At 39.2% G+C, this 21,673-nt stretch overlaps 1 protein-coding gene across 9 annotated transcripts in view; it reads right to left on the reverse strand.

Annotated features, from left to right (window-relative positions):
* Window positions 1-21,673, reverse strand: part of FRYL (FRY like transcription coactivator) — a 146,581-nt gene that overhangs the window by 77,413 nt on the left and 47,495 nt on the right. For all 9 annotated transcript variants that reach the window (XM_081924280.1, XM_081924279.1, XM_081924275.1 and 6 more), the window contains 6 exons: window positions 8,743-8,942; window positions 4,337-4,390; window positions 3,207-3,346; window positions 2,819-2,915; window positions 1,544-1,623; window positions 43-123 (listed from right to left, as the gene is read on the reverse strand). In XM_081924280.1, coding sequence (XP_081780406.1) covers window positions 43-123; window positions 1,544-1,623; window positions 2,819-2,915; window positions 3,207-3,346; window positions 4,337-4,390; window positions 8,743-8,862 — 572 coding nt within the window. In that variant the 5' untranslated portion in view covers window positions 8,863-8,942. The remainder of the gene's footprint in view (window positions 1-42; window positions 124-1,543; window positions 1,624-2,818; window positions 2,916-3,206; window positions 3,347-4,336; window positions 4,391-8,742; window positions 8,943-21,673) is intronic.

The following is a 21,673-nucleotide window of genomic DNA, read 5'->3' on the forward strand; positions in this document are numbered from 1 at the left end:
TGTTCCAAATCTTAGAAACCTTGTGTAAAAAAAGCAGCTTACTTTGATTGCGCAAGAACCCCTATTACTTCTGCGTATAAATCTGCAATAATATGCACATTCCCAGTGTTGGTTCCTGAATACCTGTGAATAGAAGGAAGTACACAAATAAAAACTACAAACTTAATACTCAGTAATGGCTACAACTGATACAATGCTGTGCACAATGATAAGAGACAGAGGCAGGAGAGAACAAAATTATATTTGCACTGCCACACTGATGACAATACAGTATTTAAGCTCAAACTTATAATTGGGGTTTATAGTTATAGATCAGGGAGGGCAATCTGCAGCCCTTGAGCTAGTTTCAAAAGTCGTATGCAAGCATAGTTCAGATCTCTAGCAAGAGCAATCTGTCCCTTTTCTCTGGCAGCCCACAGAGTGGAAATGGAAGGAGGGGTGGGAGGAGGAAGGTCCACCCATAACTGTATTCAGTTCCACCCATTACTGGCCTGCTACAGGAAATCTGACCCTGCCAGAAAAAAGTTGCCTATCCCTACTAAAGATTATAATAATTGTGATGAATTTCTACAGAGGATGCACTTCCATGTAGTTGTAAATAAGGTTGGCAACCTGTGTACTGACAATTACATTTGATAACATGTACTGCATAGTTGGCTCCATAGAATAATGGTGTACACAATGCACCAAAACACTAACATTCACACACATTTTATCTGTCATTCCCTACAAAGAAGTAGGGATTTTATCATATGTAAAATGGTTCAAAGCCACATTGATTTCAAATGAATTTCCTTTTAGGCTTCAGATTAATATCTAAATACATGGGACATAATAAGAATAGAAACAGAACTTATTTGAAATTGGCTAAACTTCTGCAAGTTGCTTTTGGCATCATTATAAATAAGCAATATAATCTTTCTTGTATATCCCTTTATGTTACATCTACGCCTTATTAGATTTTGGAAATACTACTTAATAAAAATGTAATTAAAAATTAGCAAACCAATAACAATTTAAAAAATATATTCACATCATAAACCTGAAGATTTGCAATAGTGTATCTTTATCTGTGATACCATGGGACGTGGGTGGCGCTGTGGGTAAAAGCCTCAGCGCCTAGGGCTTGCCGATCGAAAGGTCGGCGGTTCGAATCCCCGCGGCGGGGTGCGCTCCCGTTGTTCGGTCCCAGCGCCTGCCAACCTAGCAGTTCGAAAGCACCTCCGGGTGCAAGTAGATAAATAGGGACCGCTTTCTAGCGGGAAGGTAAACGGCGTTTCCGTGTGCAGCTCTGGCTCGCCAGAGCAGCGATGTCACGCTGGCCACGTGACCCGGAAGTGTCTTCGGACAGCGCTGGCCCCTGGCCTCTTGAGTGAGATGGGCGCACAACCCCAGAGTCTGGCAAGACTGGCCCGTACGGGCAGGGGTACCTTTACCTTTACCTTTATCTGTGATACCACAGTGTTGAATGTCCATTGGGTAATCAAATTAGGGTTAAGAACTTTTGAAAGAAATGTACATTTTTTTTGCCAAATGCGCTTACCCTTCCTTGTGTTTAAAGTGCTTAAAAGCCAAATTTAGAACTTCATGAACCAAAGGGTCAGGCACTGGATGAACAGGTATCTGTAACACAGAAGGCACATGTTGCTAAACATTACTTCTTAAATGTTGTGTCAGGAAATAACTTGCATGTTAATTAGATAAATACACATCAACTCAGAGAAGAGTGCTTTATATCACTTATACACCAACATGGCTTCCAAGCAGTTTACAACTATATAATCCAGGCATGTCCAAAGTCCGTTTTGGGGGCCTAATCCGGTCTGCCGGTTGGTTTAATCTGGCCCCTGTGGCAGTTTATTTCCTGGGGTAAAATCCTAAAAAAACCTTAACAACCTGGCCCTCTTTGAAAATAGTTTGGACACCACTGATATAATCAATCTATAATTAAAATAGGCAATAACAAATCCATTGGAACATGAAACATCCTTAAGTAAAATAGACAATAAAACAAACAATAAAAAGCACAACCATTAAAACAGTTAAAATAACAACATCAGATGTTCAGTTTAGGGAAATGTTTGCCCAAATAGGTGTGTTTTCAGGAGCCAGTGGGATGCCAGCACTGATGGGGCCTCTTGTATTTCAGCAGGGAGAGCATTCATCAGTAGTGTCACCAGTGAAAAAACCCACCTCCATGCTACCACAGGGCAATAATCATCAGGCTGTGGGAAGTGGAAGAGGAAGACAAGTTTTTGAGACAACCTGGCCCAGTGTTACCTAGGGCTTTGTATGTAAGCAGTAAAACCTTAAAACTGGCTTGGTGGCTAATAGGCAGTCATTGCAGAGCCCCTCAGTGTGGACTTGAGATGTGCCCAATAAGGAGTGCCACTCCCCCCCCCCCGCCCCGTGCAATGGCATTCTGTACCAGCTGCAAGGGAAGCCCCACATAGAGTGCATCACAGTACTGTAGTCCAGATGTGCTGTTGCCAACTCATGTGCCATACTGGAAAGCAGGGATCTAAATAAATGAAGCTATATCCTACTACTTGCATCTCTTTATTCACTGACATAGGAGATTTGATTTAATGGATCTAGATTCTAAATTGTACAGTATAAGAGAAAACAGCTTAGGAAGCAAAGAATGTTTTGGACAGCTAAAAGGATTACTGTAATATCACGTGTCCTCTGCTTACATAGGCCTCATTTTTGCACATAAGCGTTTAGGCAGACTACACAAATACTCAGTTCATCAAACAATTAAAATAAAAAAGACTACTAGAGACAGCGCATAGATTGCAAAACTTAAAGCACTTACCTGTTTTAGAACTTCAACTAAAACTAAACAAAAAATAAAATCTACAGCTAAGTCTCTCCTTTCAAGTAGATAATCCCTCTCACGCTGCTGCTCATCCCTGAAACAAAAACAAACATAACATAAGACTCTTTTCCTCTTAAAAAAGACATTTATACGATGCATATTATGGTTTATATTTTTCATTTGTTGGCACGACCAGTCAAGTGAGTCTTTTCCACTCTGTTGCGCCCCTCCCCATTCTGCTATTCCACACTATCTGTAATTTCATAGTAGCAGAAAAGAAAAATGTTATGAAGGAAAAACCTACAAAAACACTCTTGTGAATCTACCAACTTTATTTTTAGAAATTACTGAGGCAGCAAGTTAATGATCACAGACATCCACTCACCCCTTGGATTTTGTGCTGGATCGAGGTCTGTACTCATAAGATTCATCTTCAGTTCCATTTTGGCGTTTGTACCAATCAAACAAGGTACGTAGTAAGGAGGGGAGACAGTGCTCTGCTACTGAGCTCATAGAGCTTATCAACTGTAAAGAGGAAAAGTTTGGGTGCATAAAGTGCTTTTATTTATGCAGCATCTTTTCACAGCATTCCCCCTTCTTACTTTTTTGGGATATGACACACGCACTGTAACTCATCAACACTATATATTGCAACAGCCTTGCTTTGTTATTTTTCAACCCTGAATAAAAATAAACATGTACATAATGGGAGTTGGGAGTCCATGAACATACAGAGAGACACAGGTTCCCCATCTCTAATGTAAACAATCAATCCTCACAAATGTTGACAGAACTAATGATGCAGCATTGCTTTCCTGTTATTTTAAAGATACAGGATTGCATCCAACAATGTCACTTAGCTGGTGGCAAGTCTTCCATCAGCAGAATGGGAAGGAATTTTCATCTCTTGCCTAACACTTTGGAGAGGATTTGAGCTGAAAAGTGAGGGCAAAATCACCTAAAATTGCTTTCCTCCTTGTCTGGTTAACAACTGCACATGCACCTCAGTGGCTTATTAATGGGATTAAAAAAGCAAGTTGTTGTTCGTTTGTTTTGTTTTCTTTTTAAAAAAAAAACACATTCAAAACTCATGCTTTAATACAACTTTAATGGATTAATTGATCAACTAAGTCTCTCATGTTTTAAGGTGCTCCTAACTGAATAACAGTCTTAACTCTGAAATAATTTCAAGACAAGAAATAATCCAAAACTAGATTTGACCAACAAGTGCAGCCACACTTGTATTGGCCAACATCAACAGGAATTAAAATATCCTTAACTAAGTCACATCCATTAGATATTAGTCTCTGAAAGTCTTCTATTATTTCTTCTGCCATGCCCTCCCTCCAACTTCAGAAAATGAAACATTTGAAAATGGAACACAAATGCAAATTTTAAAAAGTGAATTAAACATTTAAATTTTCATTTATGTTTTGGACAAATTTTAGCCCATTTTATGGAGACGAAATCTATTTTCAAGGAAAGCAACAAATTGTAACAGAAAGCTTCTCTAACCTGGTCAAACTGAAGATCTTCACCTCTCTGAAGAGATCTGGACAAGAGCTTTTCCTAAAATTAGAATAGTAAGTTAAAGCATCAAGTTGTACCCAACAGATCAAGCACCCCAAATGCCAAATAATTCAGGCTTATCCTTGCCATCTTCTCAGATTGGTTGGGCACTTGTAAAGTAGAATGGTAACTTCAATTGTCGCATACACTCTGTGTGTCTATTCCACATGGACAAATCAGGTACTTTGGTCCACCACACTGCCATTGACAGCCATCCAGCTCCAATGCAGTGAAGTAGCTGAAATTAACCACGGAATAGGATACCATACTATATCAATATTGCCTAAATGAAATGTCTGCTAAGGGTGTGAACCTTAACAGCTGTAATTTCCAGGCATTTTAGAGACTGAGTGAACATAAAAAGCCCCTAAAACAAAATGTTAAAATAGAAGGGATTTTTTTGTTGGTTGAATTAGATGATGTTTTTGAGAAGGCTGTAACTATAACTCTCTCATTACGCAAACTTGAAATTGAAAGTGCTAAACTCACTGCAAAAAGGAAGCAAGCAAGGAAGGAAGAAGGAATAACCTAATTAAATAAGAAATCACACACTATTTATAAGGGCAAGAATTCATGTGCACCGACATGCGCCCCAGCTAATGTCACCGAGGTGAACTGGTTGTTACAGAAAAAGAAGCAGCAACAGCCAGCAAAAGTTGGCAACCCATTAAAAATGAAGGATCCTGTTATGGGGGGAAAGTTAGCAACCCTTCTATTTCACTTCTTAGAAATTTCACTTAATAGCCACATTGAAGGCATATTAGAGGAGTCACAAATGGACATCCCTTCATCCTCCATCCAGTTGCCCAAGAGGCATTATTGCCATTAAAGGACACATTTCAGACTGGATAGAGAGGGCGGGGGCTGTGCTATGGTTCCCTACCCCTGCTTTGAGGACTATATTAGGTTTTCCAAGGAACTATACGAACAGCTACAAAAGCCCACAAACAGTGAGCATAGTAGGACAATAAAATTAACAAGTACACTGGGGGCATTACATTGAAAACACCAAGTACAAAATTCTATACAAATGCCCCCCCTCCAAAGGCCAGTTTGTACCAACTCCACTTGAAGGGTCATAATTAGCTGGTTTTAGCTTACACTAAGCTTCATTTCAATTCTATGAGGGGCAGAGAAAACCATTAGCACTTATCCTTGTCAGAAGACAGTATGACCTTTGCAGTGCTGACCAAATGAGGAAGAACATAGTGTTTGCCATTCTGAGAATTACTTTCCTGTTACCTTTCCTCCTTGTGATTTTTTTTTTCACATGATAAGCCACTCATAGCATTCCTTTGAATCCTGAAAACAGGTCTTTACATTGTTTGTTTAATAATACACAAATACAAAATGGGGAAGGGGAGGGAGAATTCAGTATGAATTATTGCCTAACCCTCCCCTGCTGTTTCACAAAGCAGTTTTCCAGTTGCTTTTCATTATTGGTTTTGTTGTTGATATTCTGTTCATGCATTTGCCAAGGTACGATGTCCCTTTAGGATGCAACTTTATTGACAATTCCTACAGCGAGAGCAGACACTCCCTGTTGCTATCACTGTAGTCAGCACATGCCAAAGCAGCCAGCTGTGAAAGAGCAGCACAACTTGTTCTAGCAGTTTGGCCAATATGCACCAGGTCCCCCCTTCCCATTTTTTTTGCCTCTTCAGGAACATACTAGATTCTCCACGAACATTTCTCAACTCATTGAAGTATTGATTCCATTATTATTTCCAGGGTCACAGTTAAAGTATGTATGAAAAAATAAAAGAAATGAAGCAGTCAGGAGTTGTTATCTAGTTAATGTAGCCACAGTTCTTTGCTTCTTCCATCTCTCTCTTTATGCTGGAAGAATAAAGCTGGATCAGGGAGCAAACACGAGGAACCTCTGCAGTTTTAGATAGTGGCTGCATGTGAACATCATGATAAAAATGATGGCTAATCATAACGTGAAAAAGCTGCAGCACATCTTGTGCTCACATGCTCTTCCTCCGCTTTCCACCTCCAGTATGGCACCAAGGAGGGGTTAAGCATTCTGTTCCATTTTTGATCCATCACAGCTTGATGCTTTGTCTAAACCTGACAAACTGGATGGCTTGTTTGAAACTATCTAATTTCAAACCTTGTGTTGTGGAGCTACTTGGTTCTCCCAAAAAACATAGCTAAGATTAACCATACTTTACTATTTGGATACAACACTAAATTACAGTTAATAAAAATTGGAGGCAAAAGATTCTGATCATCTCACAGTCATGTCAGAGAAGGTGGTGTAACATATGGGTTGTATTTAACTAACATTTAAACAAAGTAAAGGTAAAATGATCCCTGACCGTTAGGTCTAGTTGCAGACAACTCTGGGGTTGCAGCGCTCATCTCGCTTTACTGGAGCCGGCGTACATAGCCGTTTCTGGCAAACCAGAGCAGCACATGGAAACACTGTTTACCTTCCCGCTGGAGAGGTACCTATTTATCTACTTGCACTTTGTGCTTTCGAACTGCTAGGTTGGCAGGAGCAGGGATTGAACAATGGGAGCTCACCCCGTCACAGGGATTTGAACCACCAACCTTCTGATTGACAAGCTCTAGGCTCTGTGGTTTAACCCACAGCGCCACCCGTGTTTTAGACAAAGTAGACCATGAATAATATCAGTAGGTAAAAGTTAGTTGAATACATCCCTATGAGAGTGGGGTCATGGCTCATCATAACATCTGAACATATTTACATTAAACTGGAATAGGAAGCACTCATGGTTACTCGACTGAGACACACAGTAGTTCTAATATGATGTGGCATTTACAGATTGTGTGGTTAAAGATGTTCAATTGCTGGAAATTTTGAAGCACGATAAAAAATAAAGCTTGAAAACTACTCAGGATAGAAACAGGTGGCACATAAAGACATTACAATGCCTATAATAAATCTATAATATTTTATTACTTTACTACTAAAATAGTAGACTTTTCTTTTAAATGTGAACTAAGGCCATAATCAACCCAATTATGGCCTTAGTTCACATGTGAAAGGAGTTACAACAGGTGAGCAAACAGTGGTTTATTGTACCTATTCTATTTTTCAAAGAAAATGAATTATATTTCCTCTGATCACTTATCAGTGAAGAAGGCTGCCAAAAGTCAACCCTTTTCCACAAGTAAACAATACAATAAGGTTTTTGAAAAGCTGCAGCTTATAATATACATGCAAGATCATCAGTGCATATCATAAAATAAACCTTTGCTGCTCTGCGTTCTTGATTTTTTTTTTGCCCTTAGTGTTAAGTTTTTTCATGTAGTAACCGAAATGTACCATGTGCAGCAGCTAATTTTCTCATACAAAGAAAATTAATTTTATCATGCAGGGGTTAAATAAATTGTCTAGATAGAACTATTATATTACCAAAGGCTGATACATTTAATCAATATGCTATATTGTAGGTTGAAATTTAGTTGCTTAAGATACATACGTTGAAAAGTGTAATACAATAATTAAAATAAAAAGCCGGTGAGTTACTAAAACTTAGTGATGAAAGAACGTGAAACTTGCAAACCACTGGATGCGTCAATCATAACATGTATGAAACTCTCTAGTGCTTGATCTACCTTACACCATACCTTACTTCTTGTAGCTGCCATATTTACATTTTGAAATTGATATGCTCACACTATGATCCAAATATTCACATTGTGGAGGGTCCTTCTACCCAAGTCAAAGCTGCATACCTCAGAGTCATACAGCTCTAACCCCAAAAACACTATAAAATCTGTTCCAGAAAAGACAAGTTTACAAAATTATATGCAACAGCTCTTTCTACATTTTTAACGGCTGCTCTTGTTTCACCTTTATCTGGAGGCTTGCTGAAGTACTGAGTTGTGGTGGCTACTGTTGGTAGGGGGAGGCAGAGGTAGCACACTATGCCTTGTCTATAGTAATTCAATTCAATTTAACTGGATTCGTAAAAATAATTTCTAATATTATACATCAAGGCTGGACAGGCTTGAGAGCTCCATCTCTTTTCCACTGGACATCCTCCTAGGTACCATTCTTATTTCCCCGGCTCAGGCTGGCAGTGGCCACAGTGGGCAGACCACCCATGCACCTCTTTCCGAGTTCAGACTGGCAGCAGCCACAGCCTGCAGAGCTGCCCAAGCCACCCCATGCCCACGCCGCCCACACCCGAGCCAATAAAAAATAGAAATAGAAATAAATACGCCCCCCAAAAGAGGACATGTCTGGGATTTCCCTGACGTATGGCAACCTTATTCTATTCAGCCAATTTCAAAGTCATCTTGTTATCAAAATAAGGTTAAACCATTTCAGAAGAACATGAACAATTGAGTGAAGGCTATATAAATGAACTCACCAAAGGTTCAGCCATTACAACTTCAATTTTCTTTTCAGCTTGAATAGCGAACTCAGCAAAGAGGCTCTTGATGACATATTCACCCGGTTTGACATCTGGATCAATGGTTATATTAGACATGATGACGCTTCTCTTTTCCCAGGTAGAATTGATGCTGGGAGAAATTCTGCGTTTAGTAACGCTTCTGGCTGGTGCTGATGCTAGATGGAAAAGAAATATTGATCATTAATAATAAAATAAAATCAGAAACATCAACACAGCATTTCTCAGAAGTAGAAAATCCTTTTACTAAGTTAACAGATTAATAAATGCCTCTAATAGAGGAGGAAAGAAGCTCTAATTTTGTGACCACTCCCTTACGTTTTAATTAGCAACAAACAAGGAACCAAATACAGCCAGCAAAGAAAATATACTTGTAAGGTACTTCAAAAGTGTGATAAAATCATATTTTCATATGTGTAGTTCTTGTTGTTGATTATGTTTCTTAAATTCAAGGATATGAATCATTGACAAGTTTACATAATGAGGAAGCATAAAAAGGATTCTAGAGACAATACCGGTACTGACATATTTGAATTCGTTTCTTTCCTTTGAAAATCCTCCATCCCCTCTTATCTTTTTCATATCATAAATCTTGAGGCCAGTTAACACATTTTAAAAGCCAAGTAAATACAATTATTCTACGTGTCCTGTTCTCTGACTCCAAAGCCACTAGGGGCAAACAGATTTCTGAAATATAGTTGACTTCTCAATGTAAATTTTGCCTGAAATCATTTTCCTGTGAAAATCTTAGCTTTAGGCAACTCTACCAATATCGCTTTGAAAATAGCTGCAACAGAGCTATTTTGAGTTGTCTTTATCAGAAAAACAAAGAAAAGTAAACAGATACCAAATAAAAGTCATTTCCCATGGGAATTTTAACACAGACAAACTCCTGAAAATATTCCTTTCTGGGGAAAAATCCAGTTCAAATTAATACAAAAGAGGTATACTTTCTTTTAATACCATTTAAATACCATTTAATGCCATTTTAACATGACTTTTAATACCAAAGATAAAACTCTACAACTCCAACACCTATCTAAGCTACTCAATTAGTCAAAAGGTTGTTTTCAGATGTGCAGGTGCTGTAACATCTTAAATTCAAATCTGAGAGTTATCAAAGATTCAAGGTCAGGCAGACAGAATGTAATACAGCAGGGGTCAGCAACCTTTTTCAGCTGTGGGCCAGTCTACCATCCCTCAGACCATGTGGTGGGCCAGACTATATTTGGGGGGGGGGAATGAACAAATTCCTATGCCCCACAAATAATCCAGAGATGCATTTTAAATAAAAGAAAACATTCTACTCATGTAAAAACACCAGGCAGGCCCCACAAATAACCCAGAGATGCATTTTAAATAAAAGGATACATTCTACTCATGTAAAAACACACTAATTACCAGACTGTCCGTGAGCCGGATTGAGAAGGCGATTGGGCCGCATCTGGCCCACGGGCCTCAGGTTGCCTACCCCTGATGTAATAGAATAATTACTCAAGCTACTAGAGGCATCCTTTTATCAGAGACAGTAGACTAGCCCACTTTCAATGCTTTAAGGAAGCAGGAATGCCTGACAAGGCAGACCTCTCACAGTCCCAGAAGCACCTGCGATATAACCAAATATATGTTAAAGAGGAAAAACCCTGGAGCACAGCAGCACAAGTGGGCATGGGCCCCATGGTTGACAACACCATGCCAAGTCTTACATGAAAGCATTCCAGAGAAGCTGTGAACTGCCCTGAGATCTATGGGTGTAGGGCGGTATATAAATTTAAGAAATATGAATAAAATAATAATGCAGGCAGTCTGGTGAATAAAGAGCTCCAAATGGAGCTCAAGGAGAGCTCAAGTCATGATATGGGGAGGCCACACTCACTCAGACACAGTTTCCTACTTTTTTAAAAATGTAACTATTTATTGCTTTCAATAGTGCTAAGTTACAAACAACAGGCCAACTACACATGTGTATCACTTCTTTGCAGTTCAGGCAGTACTGTAACAAACATTTAATACTGCAGGATATCTTGCTGGACATTGTGCTGAATTTGCCTTGGGAAAAGATTCCTCCAAAATGCTTTGTGGGTCAGCACTTATATAAACAAGGGAACAAAAGTCTACAAAACTTTCTTTTGGGGCTTCCTCCACAAAACACTGTGCTAGCAAGTTAGTGCTAGCTGAAAAGTCACACACTTTATCAAGACCAACTTTTCTCTGAAAAGGGTGATTAAGGCCTCCAACAATGCGCTATTTCCGAGCAGGCTGCTGCTAAGAGGAATACAATTCAAACATTTCAGCATAACAAGTTCAAAGTGGTTGGAAAGATCAATTAACAGGGCCAGCACTGGGTCTGAGTTTACCGTTTCCAGAAAAGTCAGAAACACTGGATCATTTAAGCTTATAAACACGGATTAACAGCAGCTGCAAATCAGTATTTCAGATCACCTCTTCCTCTGAGCCTGGGTGATAAGCAATAATTACCATTAAAATGGTCCCTAATCTTGCAAATGAGTCTAACAGGAGAAAGTGATACAATCCATAATACATATGAAATGCTGGCATTTCCTCTAATATTGAAAAGAAACAAAGGAACAGAAGTTGCTTTGTTTTGCATTTTGCGTCTTAGAAGAACCAGAAAGAGAACCTACCCAAGTGATGCTGACATAAAATCCCAACATATGTGCTATGTATTATCATCCCCACCCCCTTCTTCCCCAACCTTATTCTGTGTACAACACTGATGTCTCACTTCAAATCTAAAAAAAGACTACAATCTGAGACAATGCTTGTACTTTTGTAAACCAAGAAAATCATCTAATAAAAAAGAACAACAACTAGCAATCCTGGCACCAATCTTGTATCCCCTCCAAAAATAGGCAGCTTTCCAATTGATTTGTTTGGCATCTTTGCCTAGTTATGCAACTAGGTTGTTCTTTTGCCTATCTATTTTTTTGAAACAATGACTTCCCAACTATTTCCCAAGTGTCCTGGGAACTGAATACAAAGATAGAATGCTTATCCTTATCCTTTGAAGTAACTCAGAAAGGAAAGGTACTCCACAAGAACCAATTCATTGTTGCTTAGAAATTTGTGTGTATATTTTGGAAACAGTTCTCAAAATACATCCAAGCAACGAATAGTGGCAAAAGGAAAACTTTGTTCTCAAAATGTATCAAACTGTTTTAGAATAGTAGTGACTTCATGAAGACATTAAAACTAATATAATAATGATATGGTTAAGCAGTTTCACAGATGTATATGAGAGAGAGAAGGAGGGTATACACTGGTTATTGGAAGACAGTGGAAAACACTGTCTCAGACATGATAAAATGACTGTCTCAGACATGATAAAGACATGACTATGGCAGACCAACACGGCTACCTATCTGTAATCAGACATGATAGTCACACTTCTGCTTCATAAGGGTTGTTAGCATAGTCTACAAACTATTCCTAGGACCACTTCTAAGTGCTCCAAGAATTGGAGCAACCTTTCATCACAATTGGCAAGCCTATGGATCATGAGACAAAACTGAATGGTCTAAATACTCTTCTAACCTTGGCTCCTATTGAGGAAATGTATGAAAACATCCTTGAAAAAGAGGCAAATAACTACCTTTGTATGAAGTGTGCCACCAAGGCAACTAGCACCTTTAAGACACCCTATGCTTAGCAGTGCTAACATGAAGCCAAGAGGCAGTCCTGGCAGTCGTGAAAACATAACCTTGCATGAGTGCTGGTTAGTGCACAAAGAGGTTAAGATCATAAAGTTAGATTCCTAGACTCAGCTAGGTCACACCCCTTCTCTTCCAATGATGGAGGAAAATGAAGCTTTCTCTTTCTGTTCCCTTTCTCTCCACGCCATACTACTACTACTAATAAATAATAATAATAATAATAATAATAATAATAATAATAATAATAATAATAATTGATTTATACCCCGCCCATCTGGCTGGGTTTCCCCAGCCACTCTGGGCGGCTTCCAACTGAATATTAAAAACAGTACAGCATCAAACATTAAAAACTTCCCTAAAGAGGGCTGCCTTCAGTTTTCTTTTAAAAGTAAAATATTTATTGCTTTGACATCTGCTGGGAGGGCGTTCCACAGGGCAGGCGCCACTACCGAGAAGGCCCTCTGCCTGGTTCCCTGTAACCTTACTTCTCGCAATGAGGGAACCGCCAGAAGGCCCTTGGCGCTGGATCTCAGTGTAACTGATCCATGTAACTGATCAAGGAAGATGTGCCAATATGCCCATCTCAAAGACCAGTGAGGACCAGAAAATTATCTTTATGAGTGCCATATTAGATGGCAGCACCTCTGTCTGTGTGCTTCTTTTTAAATAACTGTGTTCAGCTACTGCAAATCTGATAAAGGCCATGAGGTGTTTACCAGATTACACACCCAGGAATCAAGACTTGCTTGGCATAAAGTAGCATACTGATTCTTTGTTCCCTTCAAGGAGAAGAAAGAATCCAAGGCAGGTAAATATCTTTGAACAGTGCCATTTGGGCTTGGAGGAACAGAAAGATTGACATGACTCAGATGTGTTTTTCTTTTCTATTAGGCAATACCTTTAATTACCCAATAATTAATGCCTCTAGCAATTCTCTGAAGAATTTAGAGCCTTAGGCTGGTTGGGTCCATATTCCAGTTTCAAAACTAGACATCCCTTCTGGCATCCACATTAGCCATTGGAGCTATGGATTGGAAGTGAACAACAGAGAAAATGTTTTCTCAGATCATTCATCATTTCCTTAAGAGGTAGAGAGCAGAATAGCAAACTATTCTGCCTAAAAGTAGACCACCCAAGCAAAAGCAGAGTTAATAATATGAAATAAAGAAGATAAAATGTGAAAGTCTCAGAAGTGCAAACACCATGCGATAAAGCAGGCATGTCCAACCGGTCGATCGTGATCGACCAGTCTATCGCTGGGCATCCCTGGTTGATCGCATGATCCTGGTCTATCGGGGGGGGGACGACGACGATGACTTTGTGTCTTCCTCCCCCCAAAAAGCTCAACAACTTTGGCCAATCCAATGGGTACATTACTGCCAGTTTTTTTTATAGTGGAAATAGATTGCAGTCTCTTGGGAGTTGTACATGCATGCAATACAGTAATTTTTTTTTTAAGTGTGAAAGCCTAGGGAACATGGATAACAGCCTCTCAGATGCTAAAGAGCATCTTCTTTTGGTGCAGGCAAGATAGTATCTGTATATAGGCATCAGATTGATATGCACCCAAGTTGTCACCATCCTAGAAACTGCTCCAGGCCTAGTAGATGCAAACAGGACAGTGTTCCCTGGCTGCCTTGCAAGAATGCAAGAGAGTAGGGAGCAAGCGTTGCCACACAAGAGTGATATGAGGTCAAAAGAGAGTAATTAGGAAAGGTTGAAGGAGTGGGTATGCTTAGTTTGTAGAAAAAAAAGAACATGCTGACAGTTTCTTTTTTTTCTTTTTAGTTTTCACCTTATCTACTAGGACATGCAAAATATAGAACAGGAAATACTGGATTTAGTTACAGGAAAGTGGGGCAGAGGGAGAGAAAGAGGCAGTTTTAACACTACAGAAAGCATCCTAACTATAAGAACAGCTTCCGGTATATCATGGAAATCCATGACTTCCATGCAAATCTAAAGAATACGCAGTCCTTTTTGAGATGTTTATTATTTTTACTGTATATTTATCTGACTTTTCCTCAAAGTAGCTCAAAGTGGTGCACAGGGTTCTTCCCCTCCCCATTTTATTCTCAAAACAACACTGCTATATAGTTTTGGTTGAAAAACAGTGGCTGGCTAAAGGTCAGTCAATGAACTTCATGACTCAGTAGGGATTTGAACCCTGGTTTTCCAGACTATAGCCAAAAAAACCACACAATTCTAGCCCATTTTTTTATTCTGAAATCCCCACCATGGAACCTATGGCCTGTGCACCATTCACAAACTTCAGGCACTTTCCTAACCAAATCTCTTTTCAACTTAGTTATATGCAATCAAAATATTTGTCACATGGAGTAATATGCCCTACTTTACAGAGGACAGTCTATTATTCAAAAAAATCCTTTTAGCAGGTGCACTGGACAGATTCTTCCCCACCATGGTGAGATATATTGTATTTCTTTTTAAAATTATAGTAACTATTTCTAAATGTGTGCCTATATATAATGTAGCATAAGCATTTTTTTTGCAAATCTGTCCTCTTTTTGAGTGATGAGCAAGTAGCCATCCTATTGCCACTATTATTAAAAATCATAACCTTAAGGTTTTAGGCATGTTAGTATATTAATATGAGGGCATACAACACACACATATAGAATATATAATATATAATATATATAATACAATATAAGGCTGTGGAACAAGCTTTATTAAACCGGGTTTCATTTGCTTCTTTTGCCTTCCAATTCAAACTTTAATATATCATATGAAAATGTTCCACATGCAATAGGAAGACTTCAATAAATATATATCCTAGCTCCTATGCTTTCATAAATATTTTAATGAACAGGCTAGTGTCCCTAGTAGCCAAATTAATGCTGTTGCAGATGCTTAAATCATTTCAACATAGCTATGAACAATGTGAGAAGATGAAAACACAACAGCATTTTCCTAAAATCATTCAGTGTGTGTTAAAAGAACTATGCATTTGCTATCTCATTTTTTATGGGCTGGAAGCTACTTTCCAGAGCAAGTTCAATGATGGTACAGTCATATTATCAGAAAATTCTGAATTTTTCATCAAGTATATCTGCTAAATAAATAGGGCAAGTGTTCTCTTGCTGAGGGTTGTGAGTTAGTGGTGCTTCAATATGCAAGATGTAGTTTTTTGCTAAATAGTCCTTCCCACTGCAGTGCCCAAAATCCACTCCAGAGTTGGAGACACTCCAGGATAGTGTGAAGAAGAGTTTGGATTTGATATCCCGCCTTTCACTCCCTTTAAAGAGTCTCAAAGCAGCTAACATTCTCCTTTCCCTCCCTCCCCCACAACAGACACTCTGTGAGGTGAGTGGGGCTGAGAGACTTCAAAGAAGCGTGACTGGCCCAAGGTCACCCAGCAGCTGCATGTGGAGGAGCGGAGACACAAACCCGGTTCCCCAGATTATGAGACTACCGCTCTTAACCACTACACCACACTGGCTCTCAGTGTGAGAGATTGTGCAGGTGGTTGCAGAGCGAATGTGGAAATGGGGAGAAATGCCTTCCCTGGTTTCCTCTAGCAGGACTCCCAGCTAGTTCCCAGTCCCTTCCTCAAACAGTAGAGCCTCTTCTGTTTGCAGAAGCAGCTCTCTGGATTCAGCCCAATAAAAATTCAACATAAATGTAACAGAACTAAAAATAGCAGTTAAAACTGTTCTGCCCAGGGTTAAAAATACTTTGAAGAACCCAGAAAAATAAAGCATGTATCTACCCAGTATCAAAAAGAGAGCATTGAGGAAGGGAAGTGAGCACATGCAGCCCACCTCAGGGTGAGTATTCGACAGACAGCCCTCTTGCGGGTTACCATGTGTCATACTTTAGTCAGCAAGAGCACCCAGAGAGAAGCCTCTGACAATTATCTCAGTGGCCTTGTCTGCACGTCATGATAAGCAGCGGTTTATCTCAAACTACGTTCTAATCCTGAATTTGCCTCTCCCTAGGGGCCATTCTTTCTGATTTATTTCTGGCTTGCTGCTCATTGTTTGCAGACCAGGTTCAGATGACACAATAAGCCATAGTATTGTTTGTCTGAGCCATGTGAAGCCCTGCACAGCAAAGGAAAGACAGGATCACCATTAAACCATGGTTTAAGATAGAGTGTGGTTTATCATGCTGTGTGGCCAGTGAACGGGCAGGCTGATATGGAAGTAGGAAGTCAATCAAAACTTAAGTACCAGTGCATCTTCTGAAAGGCCATTTGTGAAATTTCTAGTAGTAGACTTCAGAGTTGGTTCAGACTTACTTTGAGTACACTTTTTTTAGTCATGGAAAAATCTACTTAAGTCCTGATTCCAATCGTTTTTAGCTGTGGAAACATTGACAATTTCAGCTGAAATCTGTGGGGGAGGGGATCTCTGTACACACTGTAAGGGGGGATCAGTTTTAGTTTTACCTCTATGTAAGCATAGCAGGGACTATGTCCAATTAAACTCAGTGAGAATTGCACTCTTTCCAAAACATATTAAGACCACCAAGCTCTCAGGTTGCAACCATGAATCTAGCACTGGAATGTACAGTGGCACATAAGTTAATAAAGTATAAGAAGTAACTTGTTCACATACTAGCAGAAATTCTGAACCTTTCTTGATAAATGTTCAGATTTACCTGTTTCATATAAAAAGCAAAAGAAGCACCTGGGATAGCTCAGCTGGAGCATGGTGCTGATAATGCCAAGATCACAGGTTTGATCCCCTAAAGGGCAGCTGCATATTCCTGCATTGGACTTGATGGTGCTCAGGATCCCTTCCAACTGTATGATTCCATGAAGCATGTTGGTCCATGAGGAAAATGCAGTTTGTCCCTAATAATTGCCTCTCTGTAGATTTTCGCTTCACTGAGTTCACATACAGTGGTACCTTGGGTTACAGACTCTGCTAACCCATAAATAGTACCTCGGGTTAAGAACTTTGCTTCAGGATGAGAACAGAAATCGTGCAGCAGCAGCGTGGCGGCGGCAGGAGACCCCATTAGCTAAAGTGGTGCTTCAGGTTAAGAACAGTTTCAGGTTAAGAGCAGACCTCCAGAACGAATTAAGTTCTTAACCCGAGGTACCACTGTATACTACACAGGTAATCCCGTAACTCTAGCTATTACTGTCAACAGTAAAGGTCATAATTGCATTACGTAGCATTTGCTTATCAAAGATCAAATCTTTATAGTACACAAGAACCAAGGAGGGAGGGACAGAGTTTGTTATTCATTAAACTTTCATGGGTTATGTACAATCTTTGCTCTAGAGAACTTGATATTGCCTCATTTTGGTTACATTTCCCTACTTGTTCCACTGCCCATCTCCTCTTTGCCTGAACTGGCCTATAAGCCAGGGTATCCCCACAAATGCATAACCACAGGAAAACTACACAAGAGCAGCAGCACACCTCGTGCAGCAATTGTTTGGTGCAGATATGCATGCAAATTACAGCTTTGTGTCCTTAAAAACACCAATGCACACAGAAGTGGAAGCCTTGATCTAGTACACAACACATACCAATCTGTTCATACTCTATTCCCTTATGCTCTCTCTTGGCTTTTTCGCTGCTGCCCCATGAACAGAATTCTGTTCCTCTCAATGTGCATTAAGTTTTGTTTCCAATTAATATAAATTTTATTTCCTTTTTGCATCTCCTCTTGCCTTCTATTATATTTGGGATGTGTATGTTACTTTCTACAGTATTTCCTATTACTTTTCCTATGACAGTCTCTCCCCCAAATAAACAGCCATGTAAAAATATGTAATCATGAGGATTTTCATTGCGATTTCTTCTTGCTAAACATTGTTCTAAATGAGGGCTACCCAACATAGTGCCCTCTGCATGCTGCTAAACTATAAGATTCCCATCATTCCTTACTTATCACAACCTTGCTGGCCTGAGTTGCTGGAAGCAAGTTGTGCAACGACACTTAGATATCAGCACCTTGGCTTCTCACGCTCTATAGTGATTGTGTCCCCTCCTCTTGTAGATGTATCTGTCATTTATTATATATATTCAAACATGCAGTCATTTCCAAGAATGTATTCTGTTAATAAAATTAAACAACTTTATTCTTCCTTAATATGATGAGGCGGGGCTCATGAAGAAGGAAGCTTTTCCAGCATGCTACCAGGAGAAAACAGTCTCACCCTCCGAGTAAAATCTGCTTAGCAGTAATGTACACACAGGGCTATTTATTCTAATACAATTGTTTTATTCAGAAATTGAATTTCAATATTTAAACAGCCGAGGGGAAAAACCTGAAGTCCCAAAAAGTTGTCTGAGGTCACATGATGTAGGTACCTGTTGAAGCAACGTAGGCTTGAGTCTAGTTAGTGCCTAGAGAACTACCTAGGAATTCTGTGTACAGCTTCTTAAGTTTCATGATGGAAACAGGATTTAATTAACTCAACTAAAATAAAATCAGTACCTTAGAGCTGGCTAAAGCATTTTTAACTACAAAAATGAATTTATTAGGTTAACTTCATATATTATAACAAAGCCAACATGTTTGCTGCTAGAAAATGCTTCCATGTGGCGAGGCTAAAACATGGTCCATGGTTTCTATATACCGTAATTTCAAACTATCATGTGTAACATCTCCATGCCAGCTGTGAGTGCTATCAGCATGGGACTTTTCAACAAAATAGTGTCATTTCAGATGGTATTAACTCATGGCTCTTATTTACTTTGCATTTACAGATTAGTAATACAGGAGTGTTCCTTCAAGCAGTAGGGCAGGACCAATCAGTGGGTCATGCAAATCTTATCAGAGGATTACACAGAAGCTGGCAAAGTACCTACATTTTTAATTCGAGCCATTTCACAACTGAATTATATTAATCATTAAAATCTAGCAGACATAAAGTAAAACCTATCTCCTCACATTATGGTACTTCAGTTACTCAACCCTGAACAGTCAGGAAGTATTCTGATCTAGCATTTTACTCTCCAATGAAAAGCATTGGTTAGTCTTAAAACTTTTCAACATAGTTCACCAGACCATGGTACTACATGCCAAAATCTTACTATTTCTAAAACCTTCCTATATATTCTCAGAGGTGTGCATATGTACTTCTGAATTTTTAATTGGTTGATTTTAAAAAATCATATTCAATTTAATATTGTTATTTGCAGTAACAGTAGTGGAGGATTAACCACATTGTGTATGATAGCATAACTATTTGGACAGTTTAAATTTTGGAAATTGTCATTGGTCAGTTTAACAAAAAATGAATAGAGGAGGAGGGGAAGGAGCTCCACTGAGCAAACCAGACGCCCCTGCGAAGTGTTTCCGCTGATTGGGCTCTTTAGGAGAATCATGCCTTTTGCTGTATTTTCCACCAACTGGCCATTTCATTCTTTGTAACCAATTTGGGGCTTTGTAAATAAAGTAAAACCTCATGATCTAATGCTATTTCCTCACTGTAATTATATTCCATCTTTGTAATTAAAACTATATCAGATATCTCAAGGCCCAACATAAGAAGAATGTTTCCAGCCACTTCAGTGCAAAACTGAAACAAGAGGTTTCTTCCACATTCAAAAGTACCGTAGAGACTATAGTTTAGCCCTGTATAAACTGGTGCACTCTATAACATGCCTTTTGTGACAGGAATTTTGAGGTCTTAGATATGTTCATAACCACACATACATAGATCAGCACAGGAAGACCAGCCTGGAACCATTTTGATTCCTAAACTGACCAAATGTTTTCTCTGCAAGGTCAAAGTGGGAAACCTCCCCATTGTCTCTTTCCTCACAAATCCTGTCTTAAGGACACATTTAAGATATGAATAGGGTGTGAGCCTGTGACCTGGCCCAGGAACTAAGTATTTATCACTACAAAAGGATGGCTGGGCTCCCCAGGCAATGCAATCAAGTAACCTGCCAGACAGGAGATAAACAACAACAATAGAAAAACAATATTCAAATTTCTGTTTTAGACCGCCTTTTCTGTGATGTAGGTGTGATGTATCTGAGGGGTGGTCTTAGGTTACACCCCTTCGATGTATGTATGATGTTTCTGGGGATGGTCTTGATCTACAGGATGGGAATTTCAAAAGTCTTTATAAGGCCTTGCATGCCATTTTTCTGGATCCCTCCTCTCTCCTGCGGGTGAGGGGAGCACCCTGTTGCAAAAGATCAATAAAGATCAAACTTACTAGCTGCTTCTCTGGTTGGCCTCTGTTATTCTCTCCTACCAATAGGAAACCTATGTAAGGACTCTATATGGGCTCTTGGATACCCCATATGGGAAAAGGGCAATTTTTGTTTACAACACTGTCAATTCAATCAATCCGATCAGCAACCCTGGAAAAAAAACCACCTATACAAAGGGCTGGTTTGCACATAAACCATGCTTTGTAGATGAGCCTCAGTGCAAACAATGAACCATGGTTTGCACATAAACCATGCTTTGTAGATGAGCCTCAGTATGCCAAGTGTATTGTTAGGCTCATGCACTTCCCTTTTCCCTCTGCAGCCAAAGAGGAGGGCTCTGACAAGTTTCCTTTCAGTTTCAAAGAATGCTGGCTTAGTGTTATGTGCGATCCAAAATTTCCAACATATAAGAAACAATAGTTAGTTGTTAAACAAGCTAACTTCATGTTTTATAATTTTTTATTTGATTTTCAAAAATATGAACATACAACAAAACCAATTCCAAATCCAAATGTCAAGATTGCTCTGAATCTCCTGACCTCCCTCCATACCTTCCATGGGCCCTATTAATCCTATTTTCAACTGCATATCACTACTTCTCCAATTTTTCTTTCTTTCTAAGTTATCCATACATACTGTTACATTACAAGTGTGTTTAAAATCCTGCCAATGTTTTAAACTGCTTACAATAATCTTGTATATACATTATAAACCTTTCCCATTCTTTTTTTAAAAATCTTGTCTTCTTGATTCCTGAGCTTCCCAGTTAATTTTGCCATTTCGGCATCATCCATCAACCTGATTTGCAATTCTTCTCTGGTCAAAACACACTAACTTCAAACCATGCAAGAATTTCTACATGTTTATCTGTGCAGTATCCAATATATGGTACATTACAGGATCAAAATCCAAGACATTTAAAGAACATTACTCTAATTCCAAATATACACATTGATAGATCGTGCCTGCTCAGTGTTAAGAAAGCAGGTTGCAAAATAAGGTAAAGGTAAAAGTAAACGACCCCTGGACAGTTAAGTCTAGTCAGAGGCAATTATGGGG

The sequence above is a fragment of the Podarcis melisellensis genome, assembly GCF_964234715.1.
Source record: "Podarcis melisellensis genome assembly, chromosome: 9".
NCBI classification, from domain to species: domain Eukaryota; kingdom Metazoa; phylum Chordata; class Lepidosauria; order Squamata; family Lacertidae; genus Podarcis; species Podarcis melisellensis.